General features: G+C 41.2%; 1 protein-coding gene and 1 long non-coding RNA gene across 12 annotated transcripts in view; one reads left to right on the top strand and one right to left on the bottom strand.

Moving 5' to 3' along the window:
- Nucleotides 1-21,113, top strand: part of LOC134356761 (uncharacterized) — an 82,194-nt gene that overhangs the window by 17,660 nt on the left and 43,421 nt on the right. The gene's annotated exons all lie outside the window — the stretch shown is intronic.
- Nucleotides 4,304-21,113, bottom strand: part of LOC134356755 (inositol 1,4,5-trisphosphate receptor type 1) — a 552,079-nt gene continuing 535,269 nt past the window's right edge. For all 9 annotated transcript variants that reach the window (XM_063067855.1, XM_063067853.1, XM_063067854.1 and 6 more), the window contains one exon: nt 4,304-5,558. In XM_063067855.1, the coding sequence (XP_062923925.1) occupies nt 5,472-5,558 (87 nt within the window). In that variant the 3' untranslated portion in view covers nt 4,304-5,471. The remainder of the gene's footprint in view (nt 5,559-21,113) is intronic.

Here is a 21,113-nt window from a genome sequence, read left to right as displayed (position 1 = left end):
GTAGTTGATAAAGTGCATCCTGATGTATGCATCTTTACTGTCCAGATGTTCCAGGGTTGAGTGTAAAGCCAATGAAATGGCATCTGCTGTGGACCTGCTGTTGTGGTAAGTAAACTGGAGTGGATCCAAGTTACTTCTCAGGCTGGAGTTTATATGTTTCATGACCAACCTCTCAAAGCACTTCATCACAGTGGGTGTAAGTGCTACTGGACAATGGCTATTGAAGCAGGCTCTTCTTAGGCACCAGTATCATTGAAGCCTGCTTGAAGCAGGTGGGTATCTCAGACTGCCGAGTCAAGAGGTTAGGGATCTCAGTGAACACTCCAGTCAGCTGATCAGCACAGGTCTTTAGTACTTGACTAAGTACCCCACCTGGGCCGATAACTTTCCATGGGTTCACCCTCCCGAAGGATGCTTTCACGTCAGCCTCAGAGGCTGAAATTACAGGGTCATCAGGGGCTGTGGGAGTTTGCGAAGGTTCCTCCATGTTTTGATGGTCAAAGCGAGCATAGAAGGCTTTGAGCTCACCTGGGAGCAAAGCTTTGTTGTCACCTATGTTACTTGGGTTTCACTTTGTAAGAGGCAACAGCATTGAAGCCTGCCACAGCTGTCGAGCATCCTTCAGTGATATCAAGTTTGGTCTGGAATTGCCACTTCACATGTTGAGATGGCTTTCTGTTGCTTGTACTTGGACTTCATGTATCTTTCTTGATTGCCAAATTTGAATGCACCTGATCTGGTCCTCTGCAGGTTGCAGATCTCATGGTTCATTCAGGGCTTCTGGTTGGAGAAGACCCTGAATGATTTTGTGGGGACACACTCATCTACAACTGTTCTCATGAAATCCGTGACAACAGTTGTGCATTCATTCAGATCCTCTGACGAGTCCTTAAGAACACAGCTCAGTCCACTGACTAGAAGTAATCCTGTAGCCATTCCTCTGCCTCCCATGACCACCTCTTTGTTGTCCTTATCTGTAGAGCCTTGTTCTTTAACCTCTGCCTGTATGCAGGTAGGAGCCGGGCAGCCAGGTGATCAGAGTTCCCAAAATGCAGACTAGGCATGGAATGATAGGCATTCCTAATCATAGTATAGCAGTGGTTGAATATGTTGTTACCCCTGGTGCTGCTGATGATAATGGGCAAATATTTCTTCAAACAAGCCTGACTGAAGTCCCCAACTATGATTTGAAATACAAACCCCATTTCCAGAAAAGTTGGGATATTTTACAAAATGCAATAAAAACAAAAATCTGTGATATGTTAATTCACGTGAACCTTTATTTAACTGACAAAAGTACAAAGAAAAAATTTTCAATCGTTTTACTGACCAACTTAATTGTATTTTGTAAACATACACAAATTTAGAATTTGATGGCTGCAACACACTGTACAAAAGTTGGGACAGAGGCTTGTTTACCATTGTGTTACATCACCTTTCCTTTTAATAACACTTTTTAATCGTTTTGGAACTGAGGATACTAATTGCAGTAGATTTGCAATTGGAAATTTTGTCCATTCTTGCTTGATATAAGACTTCAGCTGCTCAACAGTCCGTGGTCTCTGTTGTCTGATTCTCCTCTTCATGATGCGCCATACATTTTCAATAGGATAGATCTGGACTGGCAGCAGGCCAGTCAAGCACACACACTCTGTGTCTACAAAGCCACGCTGTTGTAGCCCGTGCAGAATGTGGTCTGGCATTGTCCTGCTGAAATAAGCATGGACGTCCCAGGAAGAGACGTCACCTTGATGGCAACATATGTCTCTCTAAAATCCTAATATACACCTCAGAGTTGATGGTACCTTCACATACATGCAACTCACCCATGCTGTGGGCACTGATGTACCCCCATACCATCACAGATGCTGGCTTTTACACCTTTCGCTGATAACAATCTGGATGGTCGTTTTCATCTTTGGCACGGAGAACTCGACGCCCGTTTTTTCTGAAAACTAGCTGAAATGTGGACTCATCTGACCACAGCACACGGTTCCACAGTCTTTCGGTCCATCTGAGATGAGCTCGGGCCCAGAGACCTTGCCGGCGTTTCTGCATAGCGTTGATGTATGGCTTCCTCCTTGCAGTTTCAAGTTGCACTTCTGGATGCAGTGACGGACTGCGTTGAGTGACAATGGTTTTCCGAAGTACTCCCGAGCCCAGATGGCTATAATTGTCACAGTAGCATGATGGTTTCTTAGGCAGTGCTGCCTGAGGGCTCAAAGATCACGCGCATTCACAGTATTATGTACTGTAGATGTTGAAAGACCTAAATTCTCTGCAATCTTGCGTTGAGAGATGTTCCTTTTGAACTGATTAACAATTCTCTCACGAATTTTGGCACAAAGGGGTGAGCAACAACCCATCCTTGCTTGCAAAGACTGAGCCTTTGATGGATGCTACTTTTATACCCAGTCATGATACCTCACCTGCTACCAATTAGCCTGCTTAATGTGGAGTCTTCCAAACCGGTGTTACTTGAATACTCTGTGCACTTTTCAATCTTATTTTAACTCTGTCCCAATTTTTGTTGAGTGTGTTGCAGCCATCAAATTCTAAATTTGTGTATATTTACAAAATACAATTAAGTTGGTCAGTAAAACTATTGAAAATCTTTTCTTTGTACTTTTGTCAGTTAAATAAAGGTTCACGTGAATTAACATATCACAGATTTTTGTTTTTATTGCATTTTGGAAAATATCCCAACTTTTCTGGAAATGAGGTTTGTATGTTGGGGTGGGCCATTTCTTGCTTGGTGATGACAGCATTCAATATCTTGAGTGCCTGATTAATGTTGGCTTTTGGTGGTATGCAAACTGTGGTCAGTACCATGGAGGAGGCATTGTCTGCTTTGCTGTCTTCCACATTAACACAGTAACTATACTTCAAAAGAACTTATTTGGCTTTGCAGTAGCTTGAGAGATCAAAATTGCAAAAGGTGCCATATCCTTACAAGTCTTTTTCATCCTACGTATCAATGCCAAACATGAACTTTAAGTCAACTGTTTGCATTAAAAATGTTTAAAGAAAAAGGAAGGAGACATCATGAGTTATTAAATTCTTTTTGTTTTACCACCAGGCAGAGTGGACAAATCTCAAATGTACTTAATACATGCTGAGAATTCAGTTCCACTTCAGTACAAAGAGAAGTCTTCCAGAAATCCATTGTGGAACTCCAATCCAAATTCTATAGACTCCTATAAACTTGTTAAGGAGAAAGAGTTGTGCCAGCTGGATGTAACTATTCAATTTAGTCATCTCATTTCCCAACTCCACCCCAACTCTGAATTCATTTTCTAAACCCGAATGCATTTCTAAATTTCTTAGATTTTAATTCATCCACATTTCAGTAGTGCATTTGGATCTCAATAATCTGAAGAAATTTTTCCTCATTAACCTCCTCATTCTTTTCCTGCTTATTTTAAAACTATGCCCTCAGGTGTCAAAGTGTTAGAGGAACTTGTTTTTCCTAATATTAACATAGTCGCTAATAAATGTGGATAAGGTACCTTGATCAACCCTAACTTCCAAGTGGCCACTAAAAATTATGGAGGAGTCTATTCGATGGGCTGAATTCTGCTCTTATGCCCTTACAAACATTACTACTTCTTCACACGGCATCAATGCAATAACCCATCTCTGTACCTTCTTCATGTCTTTGATATTTGTCTTAAAACTCATCCCAAAGTCATGTAGGTTGGGAAATTAACTGGTCATTTTAAGTTGCCCCGTGTGTACGTGAGTGGTAAAATGGTGGGAATATAGGGAAAATAAAATGGAATTAGTATAATGGGTGTTTGATGGTTGTTGTGGACTCATTGAATCAAAGTGCTTATTTCTGTGCTGTTTAATTAAAATATGCTGCCCAGAATGAATAGTTTGCATTTGAGTGTTTACATGTATTCATTTTTTTGTGTTCAGTGTCCCATACACAGTAGTTCATGTTCTTCCTTATCCATTTTACCAAAACAGAATATCTCGACCGACTGTATTAAAAATAGTAACTTAGAAAGCGTTCCATGTTCAACATATTCCCCTTGGGAGATGAAGTTACATGTCAAAAGGCACTCTTCGAAATTCTGCTGTGGAGTGGAGGTAGATTTCTCCATGCAGAAAGGTGGTCAAAGTTTGGAAACACATTTCCACAAATGGGAACTGATGTGCAGTCAATTGTTATTTTAAAAATCAGAGATTGAAAAATGTTTAATTCCATAAACAGAAGTAAGCCATCTGGATCTGCACCATCATTCACATCAGATCCATTTTACCTCTAGATCTCCATAGCTTATCATCTTGTTTGGGACAGTAAGACTTTTATTGATATCATATTGGAGCAGTCAAATACATTCAGACATCAAAGGTTTACAATACCCGTAGGTAAAGAAATCACTTCTTAACCCAATTCTATGTACAAATAGTTAAAGTATTTGGATTGTTGTTAATGAAAGGAAATGAACAAGGGCAGGCATGTGAAATAATGTTAGAGAATAGATGTACATTGTGGAACAAGTTGAGGGCAAAGTTACTTTCATACCAAAATAAACTAGCAAGTGAAGTCACACACCAAAGCAGCATTATATATTTATTAAATAGCTTTTCTTATGCATTGAACAACTGTCATATCACACTCAGTTTGTATAATATTAGTGCTTTGTGTATAGTTTCAGTCATTAACACTACTGTCTTGGTCACTGATTTGTCTGCCATCTGTAAACTGAGGTACTTATACAAAACTAAACTAAGGCAGCAAATATACAAAAAGTTTTCCATTCATCCTTTTTTCAGCTTCAATGAAAATAAACAAGTGGATATTCATTTTAGCAAAAGACAAGGAGGCTCCTCACAGGTGGTACACTTCAGTGTTCATCTACAAATGCAAAGTTATAATGAGTATTTTGCATATTCATTAATTATATTGCACATCAACTTACAAAAATAAGACAATTAAATACTGGGTCCACAGTTATTTTTTCTGTACATACAAAAACCTCTACTCATTTATCCCAACAGTCAGTTCCTCAAATGTGCTTTATTTTACTTTACAGCTACAAGTGGAGCAAGCAGGGGATAATCAGCACCCTCCCCTTTCAAACTCCCCAGCCCTACAGTAAAGGTGGGGTTGTCCCTTGAAACTGCCCAAAGTTGCAACAATGGGCCTTTGGAGTAAACTTGGCCCCCTCCCCAGAACGAGAAGACAGCTCTGTCACTGCCCACAATCCTGCTACTTACAAGGGAGACTTTAAAGAACACCTATGATTCCATCTTTGGCTGCAATAGATGCAGAATATCCCAATGAGTGTGACAGGAAATAGTTCCTTAGGAATCTAGGTAACAGTAGCACGAGACTAAAAAGTGTCTTTTTTTATTCCTATGGTGCACACAAGTAAACATTTTGAAATCTTATACTGGTTCAGTAGTTGGGTGACAGGTCCTGAGCCAAGCTATTTCAATCCAAAATGGCGACATCTCCTTCAGGCTGGCTGCTGTGGGTTAATGTTCATGTGCGGAGGATGCCCAAGGAGACCAATCCGTTGCTTTTGCTTCCTTTGTTCAGTCATCTGGGAAAAAAAAACAGACACAAGTCATAAGTTCCATTAGAGCTCTTGAGTAATTTATTTTCTCAGAAACACAGTGTATTAAAGCCACTCAGAGGGTTTGAGTCAGAGGATTTCATAATATTTCAGAAACTCGGGGCAGTATATGTGACATACACATACTTAGATAATAAATTTACTTTGAACTTCAATTTTATGTTGGCAGATCAACCTCCTGACATTACTTGTATTCGGGCAGCTTCAACAGATCACTGAGTCTGGAGAGAGACTTTGAAGTCTTGCAGGATTCATATTATAGCAGTGCGAATAAAGAGGCAAATGTACAAATTAGCCTGGCAAACTATTATACATTTTTAAAAGATAGCATTGCAAACTGCTGTTCAATTAGAATGCATCGCCCATAAACAATTTACATTTCTGGAGCAGTTCTGCAGGTTTATGCATTTCCTGAACCATTACAGGAGAGGAGTTACAGCTGTTCCTGAGTGACTGTCTGTTCATGGGTACAACTCCTAAATAACTTGTGCACCACATCTAAATTAATGGGCAGGCAAGGAAAGGAAGTTGATGCTATAAAGTGCGATATAGTCTTCCTTAGTATCACCTATTCATACTTTATCTACAAAGTGGGTTGCTTGATCCCTTCTGAAAGGAATAAGGTGCCTTGTTGGAGCTGGGAGGGATGTGGCTGGGGTTTTGTCAATCAGTATGAAGAAAGAGAGGAAAATGAGATGAACACAAATTGAGCAAGAGGAGACAGAAGTAACCGAAAGCATGTGGAGATTGGAATCAGTGAATTAAGTTTTTAGTTGTGATAACTAACCCCTAATTCTCTCTTATTTGTTCAATATTCATTTTCACATCACTGGAAAGGTTTGAGGAACATTTTGACCCTTTGTTTTGGAATCTTACTCTAATTTGCTAATTTATGTTAGTTGTTCGTCCATCATCATCTTCGATGAAGACCTCGACACCATTATTATGATGGTGTCGAGATTAGCGGGTGCTTTGGACTTAAGTGAGTGAGAGTTGCGCAGCGTCAGCCTCACTCTCTCTTCCCAATTCCCATCTGGATCCAGTGACAAGTCAAGAGTCGAGATGGCTGGAGATAGGACTAGGCTCAGTGGATGACCAGGACGTCTTCTGTGTCTTGTCCTACTCTACACGTTCCACGACGCTTGCAGAGACCACCTTCTTGACCATTGGACCTTCCACTGGTCTCGTCCGCTCAATCTGCCGGAGTCTGTCTTCACATGCTGGGATAGACAACTCCCTATCTCACCGAGGGTTTGAGACCCATCAGCTACCCTCACCTGGTTTAGCCGGCTTGTAGAAGCCGTTGCCCGGGATGTGGCTGCTGTCACATGCAAATAGCTACGGGGAGCCACAGGTGACAGCTGAGCACCAGGTGGGGACCAAAAGTGGACTAACTGCCTTGAAAAGGATGCGACATGTTTCCCCACCAGAGGTGCTATCCCTCCCTGGCACCCCTAACACCTGAATGCTACCTGAAATCCCAGTTTCTAATAACTGCCTGACAGTATATCACAAGGATTTGCTGCATGCATCATCCTGCATAACTGTATAAATAAAAAAATATTTTCTCATATTTCCTGCATAGAAAGGATTTTGTGCAATAAATAAACTCTGAATTAGTCTCTGGAATAGTGACCAGATGTCCACCCTACATATTAAACAACGTACATTTCCTAGTGTGGAGATATTGAAGATATAAATGAAATTGAGGGAATTGATACAGATAAATATTGCTCCTGGTGAAGCAATCAGAACAAGGGACATAAAATGAGACCAGTCAGCCAGGACAAAACTTAAACGGAAAGACCCGAATTTAACAAACACATGTCGCATCCCTTTCAGATGCTCCAAAGTAACTTCCAGCCAATGGGCAACATTTGAAGTTGTACCTCAAAATTAATATGATACATGTTGCAGATAATTATTTGGCCAGGCTCCAAAAGTAGCAGTGTAATAAAAATGCAAATAATCTGCTTTATAATTGTTTACTGAGAATTTAATATTGGCAAGTCACAGGGTCAAATCACAGAAAACTCTGAAATAGTGGTATATGATTTTGGATCCAAGGCAGATCTCAAGTGAATGATAGCATCTATGGCAGTGGAGCGTTCCTTCTGTCCTCACGGTTCAAATCACTGGAATGTGACTGGGACCCGTCCAATATGCAGCAAGGAGTACTGACATACAAGCACGAATGTACAGAAGGATTTTTTCCATGCACAGAAATGGGAAATGTCCTGGAATCTGGAGCAACATACAAAATGCTGGAAGAAATCATGTGGTCAGGCAGCATCTTGGGAGAGAAATGCCAGTCAAGATGAAGGCTCTCGACCTGAAATGACAACTGTCCATTGCCCTCCACAGGTATTGTCTGACATTCTGAGTTTCACCAATATTTGTTTATTGCTTGGTAAATGCCCCAGATGGACAGAGTTTTGTTGGACAAGGATCTGGAGGTACAGAGGCAGGCAAATAGAATGGAAGAGATCATCCAGGATGAAAAAGAATGGTGCAATAGGTCAGAAGAGCAAAAGGTTAACTCCTCTTCCAAGATGGGACCACTGACAATGCATGTAAGCAATATGGCAATGATGAGCCCTCGCACGCCATACAACAAAGCAGATGTATGCCCTGAAGCAACTTGCAAGAATGGCTCCTTCCCATGGAAGACCTGCAAATGAGCAAACAGCAACTGTGTATGTATCTCAGGCAATTAAATTTATTTAATCTTTTGGTGAAAATAGACTCGACTGCAGGGGTGGAGTGCACAAACATGCTTGTTTCAAACTAAGCTTTTTGCTACTACAGGCATCTCAAGGCCCATGTCATCATACAACTTTCATCCTCTTGTTTGCAGTGCATTTTCCAAGCAATAGGTCCTCTGCTCATCAGGCTTCTTCTAAAACAAGACCTACACCAATAGACTTTGTTTTGGCCAAGTTCAATAGGGGCGTGCAAAAATTTTGAGTCGTGTTCAGATTAGGAGTGCTGCAGCAAGGGAAAACAGAATTATGAATTCCTACCACACAGAAAAAGGCCCTTTGGACCACAAAGTCCATGCCATCATTTTGGCCATCTACCATTTGCTTGCATTAGGTCTGTATCAGACATAAGATACAGCAGTCTGAAAGCACATACCACCAGGCTGAAGGGCAGCCTTAATCCCACTGTTAGAAGACTACTGGATGTTCTCCTAGTACAATAAAATGAACTCTTGACCACATAATCTACCTTATAATGACCTTGCACCTTCTTGTCTACCTGCACTTTCCCTGTAATGGTAACACTTTATTCTGCTCTTTTAGAATGAAATTATCTGTATGGGCAGTATGCAAGATTCTTACTGCTCCTTAGTATATGTGACCATATTGCCAATCCCTCTATACCTCACCTATTCAAATACCTATCTGCTGTAAATGTTTCTTAATCATTGTGCTTCTATGCAATTCCACTACTTCTGGTAGCAAGTTCCAGATATCAACCACCGTGTCAAATAAAAACTTAACCCATAAATCAATAAAACTCCTTCCTCTCACTTTAAATCTATATTCTACCAAAACCATTGTTTACCCTGTCTCTGCCATTCAAAATGTTACACATGCCTTTTAAGTCACCTCACCACCTCCATCGCTCCAGTAGAAACGAGCCCAGCTAATCCAATCTCTTCCCGTAAATAAAAACCTCTGGTCCAGACAATGTCCCCATGAATCTCCTCTTAATTGCAATCACATCCTTTCTATTCCTAATTTCTCCACACTCCACTTTCCTCCTTACCTATGTTTCTGAAACAAAATATTTCTTTTGGGGTGGGGTAAAGATTGGGGGGCAGGGCAGGAGAACATGTTGGGCTTATCAAAGATCATTCATGGAAGACAAAAAATCCCAGAGTGCTATTCCAAAACCACTTGAAAGAACACTTGCTAGGCTTCCTTTCTAGATTGAGACTGAAGTATCGTAAGTGTTTTATTTCACAATTCAAGGTGAAAACCGCTTACAGCATTATTTCTAAACCATGATGAAGTTGATTCAACAACTCAAGAGGAACTCTGTTTCCTTCAGTAAGATCTACTACAGGAAGCTGGATAACATGGCATGCCTTTGAAACAGTTCTTAACTTTTCGTGGACTTTTGCTAGTGGTCCCGAAATTTCTGACCATTTCCAGAGTTCGAGACAAGGTGCAGGAGGTTCGGTCCGAAAGTGGAATTTGGAAATTTTGCAATGCCAACAACTGCCTAATGGGGCTGTCATCCATACAAACACCTTTGGGGTACTCGTATCAGAATAGTTAATATCAGGTGGAAGCCAGTTTGTAGAAATGGCTTGTAATATTATCCAATGTATTGAAAACAAAAGACTTAATTTTAAGATGATATTCAGAAACCAAAAATACCTATTCATGCAATGATTCTCATGATTTCAGTATATCCCAATGCTCTTTATGGATATTTTATTTTTAAATAGCTTTTGGATGATCACTCCTTAAGTATTTGGCCAAATCCTGCAAACTTTGAGGAAGCGATTCACTGTCAATTCTTTGCTTTTACAGGGAGTTGCGGAATATATGATGCTGGGCAAGCAGTATTTGTATGGGTTCTAAACCATCAGAGAGCATACTGAGTCTGGGAATGATCAGAGAATGGTTAGTTCATCACAATAATTACTGATATCTGGCTGTTTGTAATGACATTTGCCATATCTATGGTCAGACAATGAAGGTGACCTTGTTTGAAACCAAATTTTGCCCTGGATGATAATAACAATGAGAACAATGGTTTGTCAAGAGGTCCATGGTTCTGGTGGAGGAGTCCTTTTTCTCATTACTTGAAGTTGATTAGCATTGAGCTAATGCTGTCAGGACCCAACTGGCCACCCACAAATCATAGTTCTTCTTCATCAGGCCCTTGAAGTCAAGGAAGTCTTGCTTCCATTCTGGTTTTGTGGGTTCTGGGGCGGTGGGTGAGGGCTGTGCTGCAAGTTCTTCTGCAGGTGGCCAAGGTGGTGCCTGATGAGTGAGTATGAATGCTGTATGTTTCTGAGGACACCTTGATACTGAAGATACTTCTACCACAGGGAAAGAATTCCCACCATCCACAGTCCTTCCTTCTCATAATTTGGAAAACATCCATCAGAACTCTACTGCAAGGAAAATCAAACAGCCCATCTTACCTCTCTTCATAATTGTTATGATCCATCCTGAACACCATCATGGTGAATCTGGTCTGCACCTAACCCTGTGCATTTGTAAACTTGATCACACCTAGACTACTACTGGATGACCCTCGACTCATAAGGGAGAATAAGGTGGTCATAGATGAGAGCTACAGGGAGGTAGTCACACCTAGGCTGTCGGAAGCAGGTCGTTGGGTGACAGTCAGAGGGGGGAAAGTGAAGGTGAGCAGACAGGTAGTACAGAGCACCCCTGTAGCCATTCCCCTGAATAAGAAGTTTACCATCCTGGATACTGTTGGCGGGGATTACCAACCAGCTGTGAGCCACGGTGGCGGGGCCTCTAACACTGAGTCTGACCCTGTGGTGCAGAAGGGTGGGACGGAGAAGAGGAGAGCTGTCGTCATTGGAGACTCTATAGTCAGGGGAGCAGACCGGAGATTTTGTGGATGTGAGAAGGACACCCCCATGGTTTGTTGCCTCCCGGGTGCCAGGGTCCAGGATGTCTCTGATGGGGTGCACGACATCCTGGTATGAGAGGGAGAGCAACCAGAAGTCATGATACATGTTGGGACCAATGACATAGGCAGGAAGGGGGATGAGGTCCTGAAGTGTGAGTTTCGGTAACTAGGCAGAAGGCTGAAGAACAGGACCTCAAGGGTGGCGTTCTCAGGATTGCTGCCAGTGCTATGTGACAGTGATGGTAAGAATTGGAGGAGATGGCAGTTGAATGCGTGGCTGAGAGTTGGTGCAGGGAGCAGGGATTTTGATTTTTAGATCATTGGGATCTCTTCTGGGGAAGGTGGGACCTGTACAGATTGGATGGGTTGCACCTGAACTCGAGAGGGAGCAATATCCTTGCAGGTAGGTTCGCTAGCATGGTTCGGGAGGGTTTAAACTAATTTGCGAGGGGGATGGGACCCAGAACGATAGAGCAGTGAAAGAAGTGCATGGAGTAAAGCCAGATCTAACATACAGAGAGGCTTTGAGGAAAGTGAAGCAGAATAAACTGTGTAAAGACAGTAAGGTAGAAGGGCTGAAATGTGTGTACCTCAATGCAAGAAGCATCAGGAACAAAGATGATGAACTGAGAGCTTGGATACATACATGGAATTATGATGTAGTGGCCATTACAGAGACTTGGCTGGCACCAGGGCAGGAATGGATTCTCAATATTCATGGATTTCAGTGCTTTAAAAGGGATAGAGAGGGCGGAAAAAGGGGAGGAGGGGTGGCATTACTGGTCAGGGATACTATTACAGCTACAGAAAGGGTGGGTAATGTAGCAGGATCCTCTTTTTGAGTCAATATGGGTGGAAGTCAGGAACAGGAAGGGAGCAGTTACTCTATTGGGGGTATTCTATAGGCCCCCTGGTAGCAGCAGAGATACAGAGGAGCAGATTGGGAGGCAGATTTTGGAAAGGTGCAAAAATAACAGAGTTGTTATCATGGGTGACTTTAACCTCCCTAATATCCATTGGCACCTGATTAGTTCCAAGGGTTTAGATGGGGCAGAGTTTGTTAAGTGTGTCCAGGACGGATTTCTTTCACAGTATGTGGACAGGCCGACCAGGGGGAATGCCATACTAGATCTAGTACTAGGTAATGAACCGGGTCAGGTCACAGATCGCTCAGTGGGTGAGCATCTGGGGGACAGTGACTACCGTTCCCTGGCCTTTCTAATTATCATGGAAAAGGATAGATTCAGAGAGGACAGGAAAATTTTTAATTGGAGAAAGGCAAATTATGAGGCTATAAGGCTAGAACTTGCGGGTGTGAATTGGGATGATGTTTTTGCAGGGAAATGTACCATGGACATGTGATCGATGCTTAGAGATCCCTTGTGGGATGTTAGGGATAAATTTGTCCCGGTGAGGAAGATAAAGAATGGTAGGGTGAAGGAACCATGGGTGATAAGTGAGGTGGAAAATCTAGTCAGGTGGAAGAAGGCAGCATACATGAGGTTTAGGAAGCAAGGATCAGATGGGTCTATTGAGGAATATAGGGAAGCAAGAAAGGAGCTTAAGAAGGGGCTGAGAAGAGCAAGAAGGGGGCATGAGAAGGCCTTGGCGAGTAGGGTAAAGGAAAACCCCAAGGCATTCTTCAATTATGTGAAGAAAAAAAGGATGACAGGAGTGAAAGTAGGACCAATTAGAGATAAAGGTGGGAAGATGTGCCTGGAGGCTGTGAAAGTGAGCGAGGTCCTCAATGAATACTTCTCTTTGGTATTCACCAATGAGAGGGAACTTGATGATGGTGAGGAAAATATGAGTGAGGTTGATGTTCTGGAGCATGTTGATATTAAGGGTGAGGAGGTGTTGAAGTTGTTAAAATACATTAGGACAGATAAGTCCCCGGGGCCTGACAGAATATTCCCCAGGCTGCTCCACGAGGCGAGAGAAGAGATTGCTGACCCTCTGGCTAGGAGCTTTATGTCCTCGTTGTCCACGGGAATGGTACCGGAGGATTGGAGGGAGGCGAATGTTGTCCCCTTGTTCAAAAAAGGTAGTAGGGATAGTCCGGCTAATTATAGCCCAGTGATCCTTACATCTGTGGTGGGAAAGCTGTTGGAAAAGATTCTTAGAGATAGGATCTATAGGCATTTAGAGAATCATGGTCTGATCAGGGACAGTCAGCATGGCTTTATGAAGGGCAGATCGTGTCTAACAAGCCTGATAGAGTTCTTTGAGGAGGTGACCAGGCATATAGATGAGGGTAGTGTAGTGGATGTGATCTATATGGATTTTGGTAAGGCATTTGACAAGGTTCCACACGGTAGGCTTATTCAGCAAGTAAGAAGGCATGGGATCCAGGGAAGTTTGGCCAGGTGGATTCAGAATTGGCTTGCCTGCAGAAGGCAGAGGGTGGTGGTGGAGGGAGTACATTCATATTGGAGGATTGTGACTAGTGGTGTCCCACAAGGATCTGTTCTGGGACCTCTACTTTTCGTGATTTTTATTAACGACCTGGATGTGGTGATAGAAGGGTGGGTTGGCAAGTTTGCAGACGACACAAAGGTTGGTGATGTTGTAGCTAGTGTAGAGGATTGTCAAAGATTGCAGAGAGACATTGATAGGATGCAGAAGTGGGCTGAGAAGTGGCAGATGGAGTTCAACCTAGAGAAGTGTGAGGTGGTGCACTTTGGAAGGACAAACCTCAAGGCAGAGTACAAAGTAAATGGCAGGATACTTGGTAGTATGGAGGAGCAGAGGGATCTCGTGGTACATGTCCACAGATCCCTGAAAGTTTCCTCACAGGTGGATAGGGTAGTTAAGAAAGCTTATGGGGTGTTAGCTTTCATAAGTCGAGGGATAGAGTTTAAGAGTCGCAATGTAATGATGCAGCCCTATAAAACTCTGGTTAGGCCACACTTGGAGTACTGTGTCCATTTCTGGTCACCTCACTATAGGAAGGATGTGGAAGCATTGGAAAGGGTACAGAGGAGATTTACCAGGATGCTGCCTGGTTTAGAAAGTATGCATTATGATCAGAGATTAAGGGAGTTAGGGCTTTACTCTTTGGAGAGAAGGAGGATGAAAGGAGACATGATAGAGGTGTACAAGATAATAAGAGGAATAGATAGAGTGGATAGCCAGCGCCTCTTCTCCAGGGCACCACTGCTCAATACAAGAGGACATGGCTTTAAGGTAAGGGGTGGGAAGTTCAAGGGGGATATTAGAGGAAGGTTTTTCACTCAGAGAGTGGTTGGTGCGTGGAATGCACTGCCAGAGTCAGTGGTGGAGGCAGATACACTAGTGAAGTTTAAGAGACTACTAGACAGGTATATGGAGGAATTTAAGGTGGAGGCTTATATGGGAGGCAGGGTTTGAGGGTCGGCACAACATTGTGGGTCGAAGGGCCTGTACTGTGCTATACTGTTCTATGTTATAAGCAATTTAAGCTTTTCCAATTTCTTTGACTATGTGGCGGAGTGGTTATCATTTTAAACAGGGAGAAATAATTTCAAAGTGCTGAAATAACAATATATTGATGTCCCCATCCACTGCATTTCAACTGGTGACTAAGAGAGACAAATCAAGTCTCTGGTAAAGAAATTCAGACACAATGACTAGTCTGGGGCCTTTTGGGAACTGGCTGAGACATTAGAGGGTCCATAGAAACTGAACTTCAGGCCTAAGCTACATTTCTAAGGTTCACTCCTGATGCTGAATATGCCTCCTGAGATAGATTGTCCAACCAGAAAATGTAATTCTAAGCCAACTGCCTTATCATCAGAATACCTCAAATGGGCTTCAGGAGAGGAAGGGGAGTGGGGGGGGGGTGGGGGGGAGATAGTTAGTTTTAACCTTAGTGTCAGGCATTAGAAGAACACTTGTTGGTTTTTGCTTTTAATCTGCAAATTGTGTTTTTCTTGGATTAAAACTGGATTGGTCTTGTATAACGCAAATTTATTCCATAATTATTTATGCACTCTAACCTGATTGACTCCTTTTCAGTTTTATTACTCATTTAAGTTTAGTAGAACCATTTTAATTTTCATCTCTCTTTTAGCAAAGGAGATGAAAAGAAAAGTATAACAGGCTGGGTGACATCAAAATCAATGAAAAATCGGTTATTCTTTAAGCTTTATTGTCTTAAATTGGTTTCCATCATTTGGCAAAAAATACTAACTGGGTAGCGACCGACAGTTTTCTAAGTGTGGATGGTACTTGACATTTTCATTCCATGTGAAATACAAGTTATTCAACTTGTACCATTACATGTTGAAGACAACAATGGCCATTAACTTTTTAAAACTCTAATTAAATTCAGCAAGTGTTCCATCTGGAACTGGAAGAAATTTTGAAGAGACCGATTTGAACTAAAAGGATATTTTGATATCAATTGTAACGACCCAGATTTTAAGACAGACTTCACACCTTGCAGAAGCACGGCACAACTCTCCTTCAAAAAGGGAAAGCACAATGGAGGTGTACTAAAAGTGCCACCCTGTCATGGAGAAGGTGCACAGGTCTGTTTCACTCCTACATTGAACAAGAGTTCCTCCTACATTTCCGCATAACAGTATTAAACTGGTTTACTGGAACTGCAGACCAACCAGCATTCACTTTCCAGTTTCTTTCCAGTGACAGTGAAGAGAGAAACTTTCTTTGTGCCAATGTAACATTTGAGAAAACTACGAAGTTCTATTCATTTCAATTGTTTTGTAATTAGTCACTGTTTCCGATACTTATGGAAACCCTGTCGTTTTTAACTGCTTCCTCAAAAGACAATCATTTACACCTGTATGACGCAGCATAACCTGGAATAATACGTCTTATTTTACCCACAGACTCACATACACTGTAACTCTAAACCATATGTTTAGCAAGTGACTTCAATCCTTCCTGCAGCTGAAGCGATCTCCATGTTTGATGGATAAAGAGACTGCTATCAGCCAGGAAGGGCATGCATTTTACTTTCGGTAATACAAGGTATATAAAACTTATCAATCGTATATTTCAAGTCCTCTCTTACCAAAACATAGTGTTCAATTTTTGGGGAAAAGGCGAAAAAAAAACTGTATTCACCTTAATAACTAAAATCAAAAGTGACTGTGAACAAAAGAAACTTACCATGGCCAATGAGGAGGAAAAAAAGTGTTCGACAATCGAAAGAATGAAGTGCAAAATGCGAGGCCCATATTGCTTGGTTAAGTTTTCAGCAGGCTTTAATCAGGGCTGTTAGAGTAATTTGTAGCTGCTGCATTCACTGAGGCAACAGATAAACTGTGATTTTATGCAGGAGCCAGATTGGGCAGGAGATCCTCAGTTTCATGTTACACATTCAAGGCTTGAGTTTACTGTAAATGCCATTTGTTTTCAGTTCTTGCAGGTTACGAAATGAGTCACATCCACCTTTAAGCTTCTCTTCTTAATCACCATTACATACAAGATGCATTTTATTTATGAACGTGCATTTTGCTATGAAGTTTTTTTTTACAGATCCTGTTATCATCGATTTAAAAAAGACTAAGATTGGAAGAAGGAAATCACAAAACAGCAACTTAAGATTCAAAAGAACTATAAGGGGAGTTAGCCCATTTGGCTCTTTGAACTGTTCTGCCATTCAGTAATATCATCGCCAGCTCAACTTTCCTTAATTTCCAAAAGTTCTCCTACTCTGTCTTGAACATAACTCAATGATTGAGCCCTTGTCCCTCTTTAGTAGAAACTCACTAATATTCACTCCTCTCTAGGTGGAAAAAAATTGTCCACATCCCTACCCTAATCTGTTTCTAGACTGCCCAGCCAAGCTCCAAGAATTTTATATGTCCTATGTCACTTTCTCAACTCATTCTTCTTAATCTCTCCTTATATTACCATGTCCATGATCACAGCTGAACCTCTGTTGCCCTCCCTGTTGCATATGCAACCTTTCTTACCTAGGGAGTAAAGACCTGTGCACAATATTCCAGATGCTAACTCATCAGTGGTAAATATCATTACAGAAAGGTACCTTTACTTTTGTACGAAGATCTTCCATGGAATAACAACTAGAGGCTATTATTTATCCCATAATAATACTTCATGATCTCGAAGACCAGCAGATTATCAATTCTTAACCATTTCAGTTCCGTGGAGAACAACCTGCTGCAAGCTTTCACCTGAAGTACAGTGCTTAATCAACAATGTAGCTTTTTTTCAGGACCTCCATGTCTTCTGCCAAAGCTTCATACAATACTTTAGCCTAAGAAAAGAACTGTGCAAGCTTAACAGTAATCTTGTACACTTCTGTACTCTGCAACTGCAGTTGCAAGACCAACAATTCTGTTACCATCTTATGTTACCTCACAACCTAGTTATGAGGTTTTGATGACCTCTAATCATGTATATCAAGATTCCACTACTCTTTTAAAACTCTACCACTTCTGGATGTTGATGTATCTTACAGTACTTCACATTTTTCTTTACTGAACTGTATTTGCCAACTATCTTCCCATTTTATTACCTTGAGAATTCCTGTAACCCTTCAGAAAACTCACTCTATGTTGCAATTCTTGAATTAGCTATTCTTGACCAACAATAATAATAATATCCAAATTCCCAAATATTTCAAATAACTGTGAGCCATGACTTACCATCTTATTTCAGTTCAAGACATATACTTTTATTGCTGTAACTTATTCTCTCCATCCACCTCACATGGCTACATTATGCTTCATATAACATCTCCAGCAGAAAAATTGCTTTTTTTTGGAATATAGTTCATTGAGCTACACATAAAGGGCTGGAAGAACTTAGCATATCAAGCAGCATCAATAGAGGGAAATGGACAGATGACATTTCAGATTGGGACCCTTAATCTGGACGTGAAAATCCAGCTACTACCACCTTTCATTATCCTTTTCAGTTCAGATGGGTCTCAGTCCAAAACATCGACTGCCCATTTCCTCCCATAGATGCTGCCTGACGTGTTGGGTTCCTCCAGCAGCTTGTGTGTTGCTCAAGATTCCAGAATCCACAGTCCTGCATTTCTATACAATTAGTTGAATTACTTTTGCCTACTACCTTCAAGAAAAATGCAATAGAAAATTTGCAAAGAATTGTCTTCAGCAAGTCTTCACAGGGTGGTTCCTGATCAGTTTCTTTCCATACATATGCACACTATTTTCATTCTTTCATCCTGAGTTATGAATGTTGGGTCCTGGTACTTTACTATTAATTATATTTTGGAATCTCTTTGACCATTGTTCCATTCCCTCACTCAGGACACATACATTCTCCTTTATCATCACTTGAGGAAAAGAAAAACTACTGCAAAATATTTATTATTTCCATTACTTTCAATGTCATTAGTTTTGTTGCTTCTCCCAAGGTGCCTTGCCATCTTTAATTGTTCTTTAACTTTTCACTGGTGTATAAAACTTTCCAATTTCCTTTCTCTTCATCAAGCCTTTCAAGTTTCCCTTTGAACTTTTCTCTTCTCCGTTTCCAGCTCGAGTTACTTTTTTATATTTCTTAATGACGTTAGAACAAAATATGAGCAGTAGCAATTTATTATCATTTGTTTCTTTGGTTTTAAGCTCTCTGTTTCTGCATGGAACTCTACTCTTTGATGTACTTTCTTAACCTATATGAAAATACTCTCATATATGGTGCAGTTTCCCATTAATGGAAATATTTTTGCTCAGAAATTTGTTTGCATATTAAAATCTGCAATGCTGTTGAAAATCATATAATCTGGATGAAAGTAACATGGTACAGTTTTTATGATGTCTTAGCGCTTGTGGGAAAATTTGACTTCTAACCATACAGTAGGATTTTCTTCTGTCCTAATACCTTTCTTCTGACGCAAAACTGCCCAGATGATGTCAGCAGTGGTGCAACAATGAAAATCTGTCTGGTGCTTTCAACTTCACTTCTCTGAAAAGCAACAGTTCTTCCAACTCACTCAACCAGCAGTTTTACAAACCCTATTTCTTCCAAAACCTTTGTTAAAGGACCTGCAGTCAAACTGCATTCTTTATCCTCATAGACATGTGACCACAGCTGATGACAAACACAGCTTATCATGTGCCTGAACTGCCTTTCCCCAGTATATCGGGTCAGTGCCATTCTCAGCTTGATAGCCTCAGGACCAATCCTCATGAATGCCTCCGTGATCACCAGACTTCACAGTCAAGTACAGTCAATCTTTACAAAGTTCTCTGTAGCAAGAGTGATTTGGCTTAGAAAAATCATCAACTTTGGGCACTGTTTTCACCACTCTACCCTTCCTACCTCTTCCCTCAATGATGCATCCATTTATTCAGCAGCAAGTGAGTGTGTTACTTCTATCATTTCATATCCTTTTAAGAACTAACTGCAGAGGTCACAAATTCTATGCTAACTGCTGGTAGCTGCAAGGAATTGAATCAGATCAATAGAGATAGCTGCACTGAAGACTACAATACCAGCTTTATCAAGGCATAAACACAAGAAGACCCACTAACATTATTCTATGAACCTCACAACTGAAGATTTCTTTGCAATTTTTATTAGCAGTGATGAAGCTCCTATAAGAATCTTGATATAATTTAAAGGTAGTAAAGTAACTTCTAACTCTGTGTGTGTCTAGTCTCTCAAAATCTATCATACTTGTTAACACTTCCACAGTATGACACTCAGTCTCCTCTCAGCTCACTGTCCTTTCCAATCAACCCTCCAGTCAGTTCTATTGCCATACGAAGGGCAGCTCGCTGCAGAAATGCTGATCCAAACCCCAAAGTCATTCCTTTCACTTTTTCTTCTGGTGATTTTTAAAATTTTATAATTCAGTTGAACTTAATGTCTCCACTTAAATAGTTTATTCATTCTGCTCCTTCTTTAGCTTTCAACACCTTCTTCACTCTGATATATCAGCCTAAAGCCTCCCCAGTAACCTTGCCACAAGGATATTGCTGTTATTCCTATTCTGGTCCGGGCAGTGCCTTTGGTTTGGACTTCAGCAGATCTATAAAGCATGCTCCATGATTGTGAAACCTTTCACTTGTACACGAATCCTGCACGCACAGGTAGATCTCCCTTTCCTTGTCTTGTCCTACTTGTGGTCATCAAGGTTCAACTTCCAGTGTGGTCCTTAAATTATTAGATTCCCTTGCAAGGCCTCAAACGCTCTTCCACCTACATCACTTTCTTCAATATTAGCTTCAACCCATTGGGTAGTCATTGATTAAGTAAAGTGCTTAATGTTCCAATTTCCTAATGGAACAACTGACGCTTTGAAGTGGTAATAACTTAACCTATGTACTCAACAAGGAAGTGCCCATCCTGTGAATTCCAAATTATTATCAGCATAGAGTTGATCGGCAATGGCCTCTGATCTGCGCTGACATTTATGTCTTGGGCAGCACCTAATTAATTAGCATGTTTATTTCGGCTTTTTTCTTAACAATGTGCTGTGTGCCTCCCGGCTACCCCTGCGTGCTTTGCGGCAATGTATCCGGTCGGCGGCCCGGAGGGTGGGGGCCACTGCATCACCCAGCCTGCGACGACTCAGTCTAACACACCATCATCAGTGTGCTCGATGTCTTCCCAATTCCCGTAAGTGATACTACACTGTACATACATTATTTCTACTTTATATAGGCTGTGTATTTTAACGTGTTATTTGGTAGATTTGGCAGCTTCATAGTTTAAAGGTGACTGGAGAGCGCGTTTATGCCAACAGCTCTTGCGTGAGATTTTCTGCCGAGAGCGCTTGCGTGAGATTTTTGCTACGGAGATCTGTGCAGGCAATCGTTGTAGAGAAGTATTTCTACTTTATATAGGCTGTGTATTTATCATATAATTCCTGCTTTTACTATATGTTACTGTTATTTTAGGTTTTATGTATTATTTGGCATGATTTGGCAAGTTATTTTTGGGTCTGCG

This window comes from Mobula hypostoma, chromosome 15 (assembly GCF_963921235.1).
Source record: "Mobula hypostoma chromosome 15, sMobHyp1.1, whole genome shotgun sequence".
In the NCBI taxonomy this organism is placed as follows: domain Eukaryota; kingdom Metazoa; phylum Chordata; class Chondrichthyes; order Myliobatiformes; family Myliobatidae; genus Mobula; species Mobula hypostoma.
This window is presented reverse-complemented; position numbering and strand designations above follow the sequence as displayed.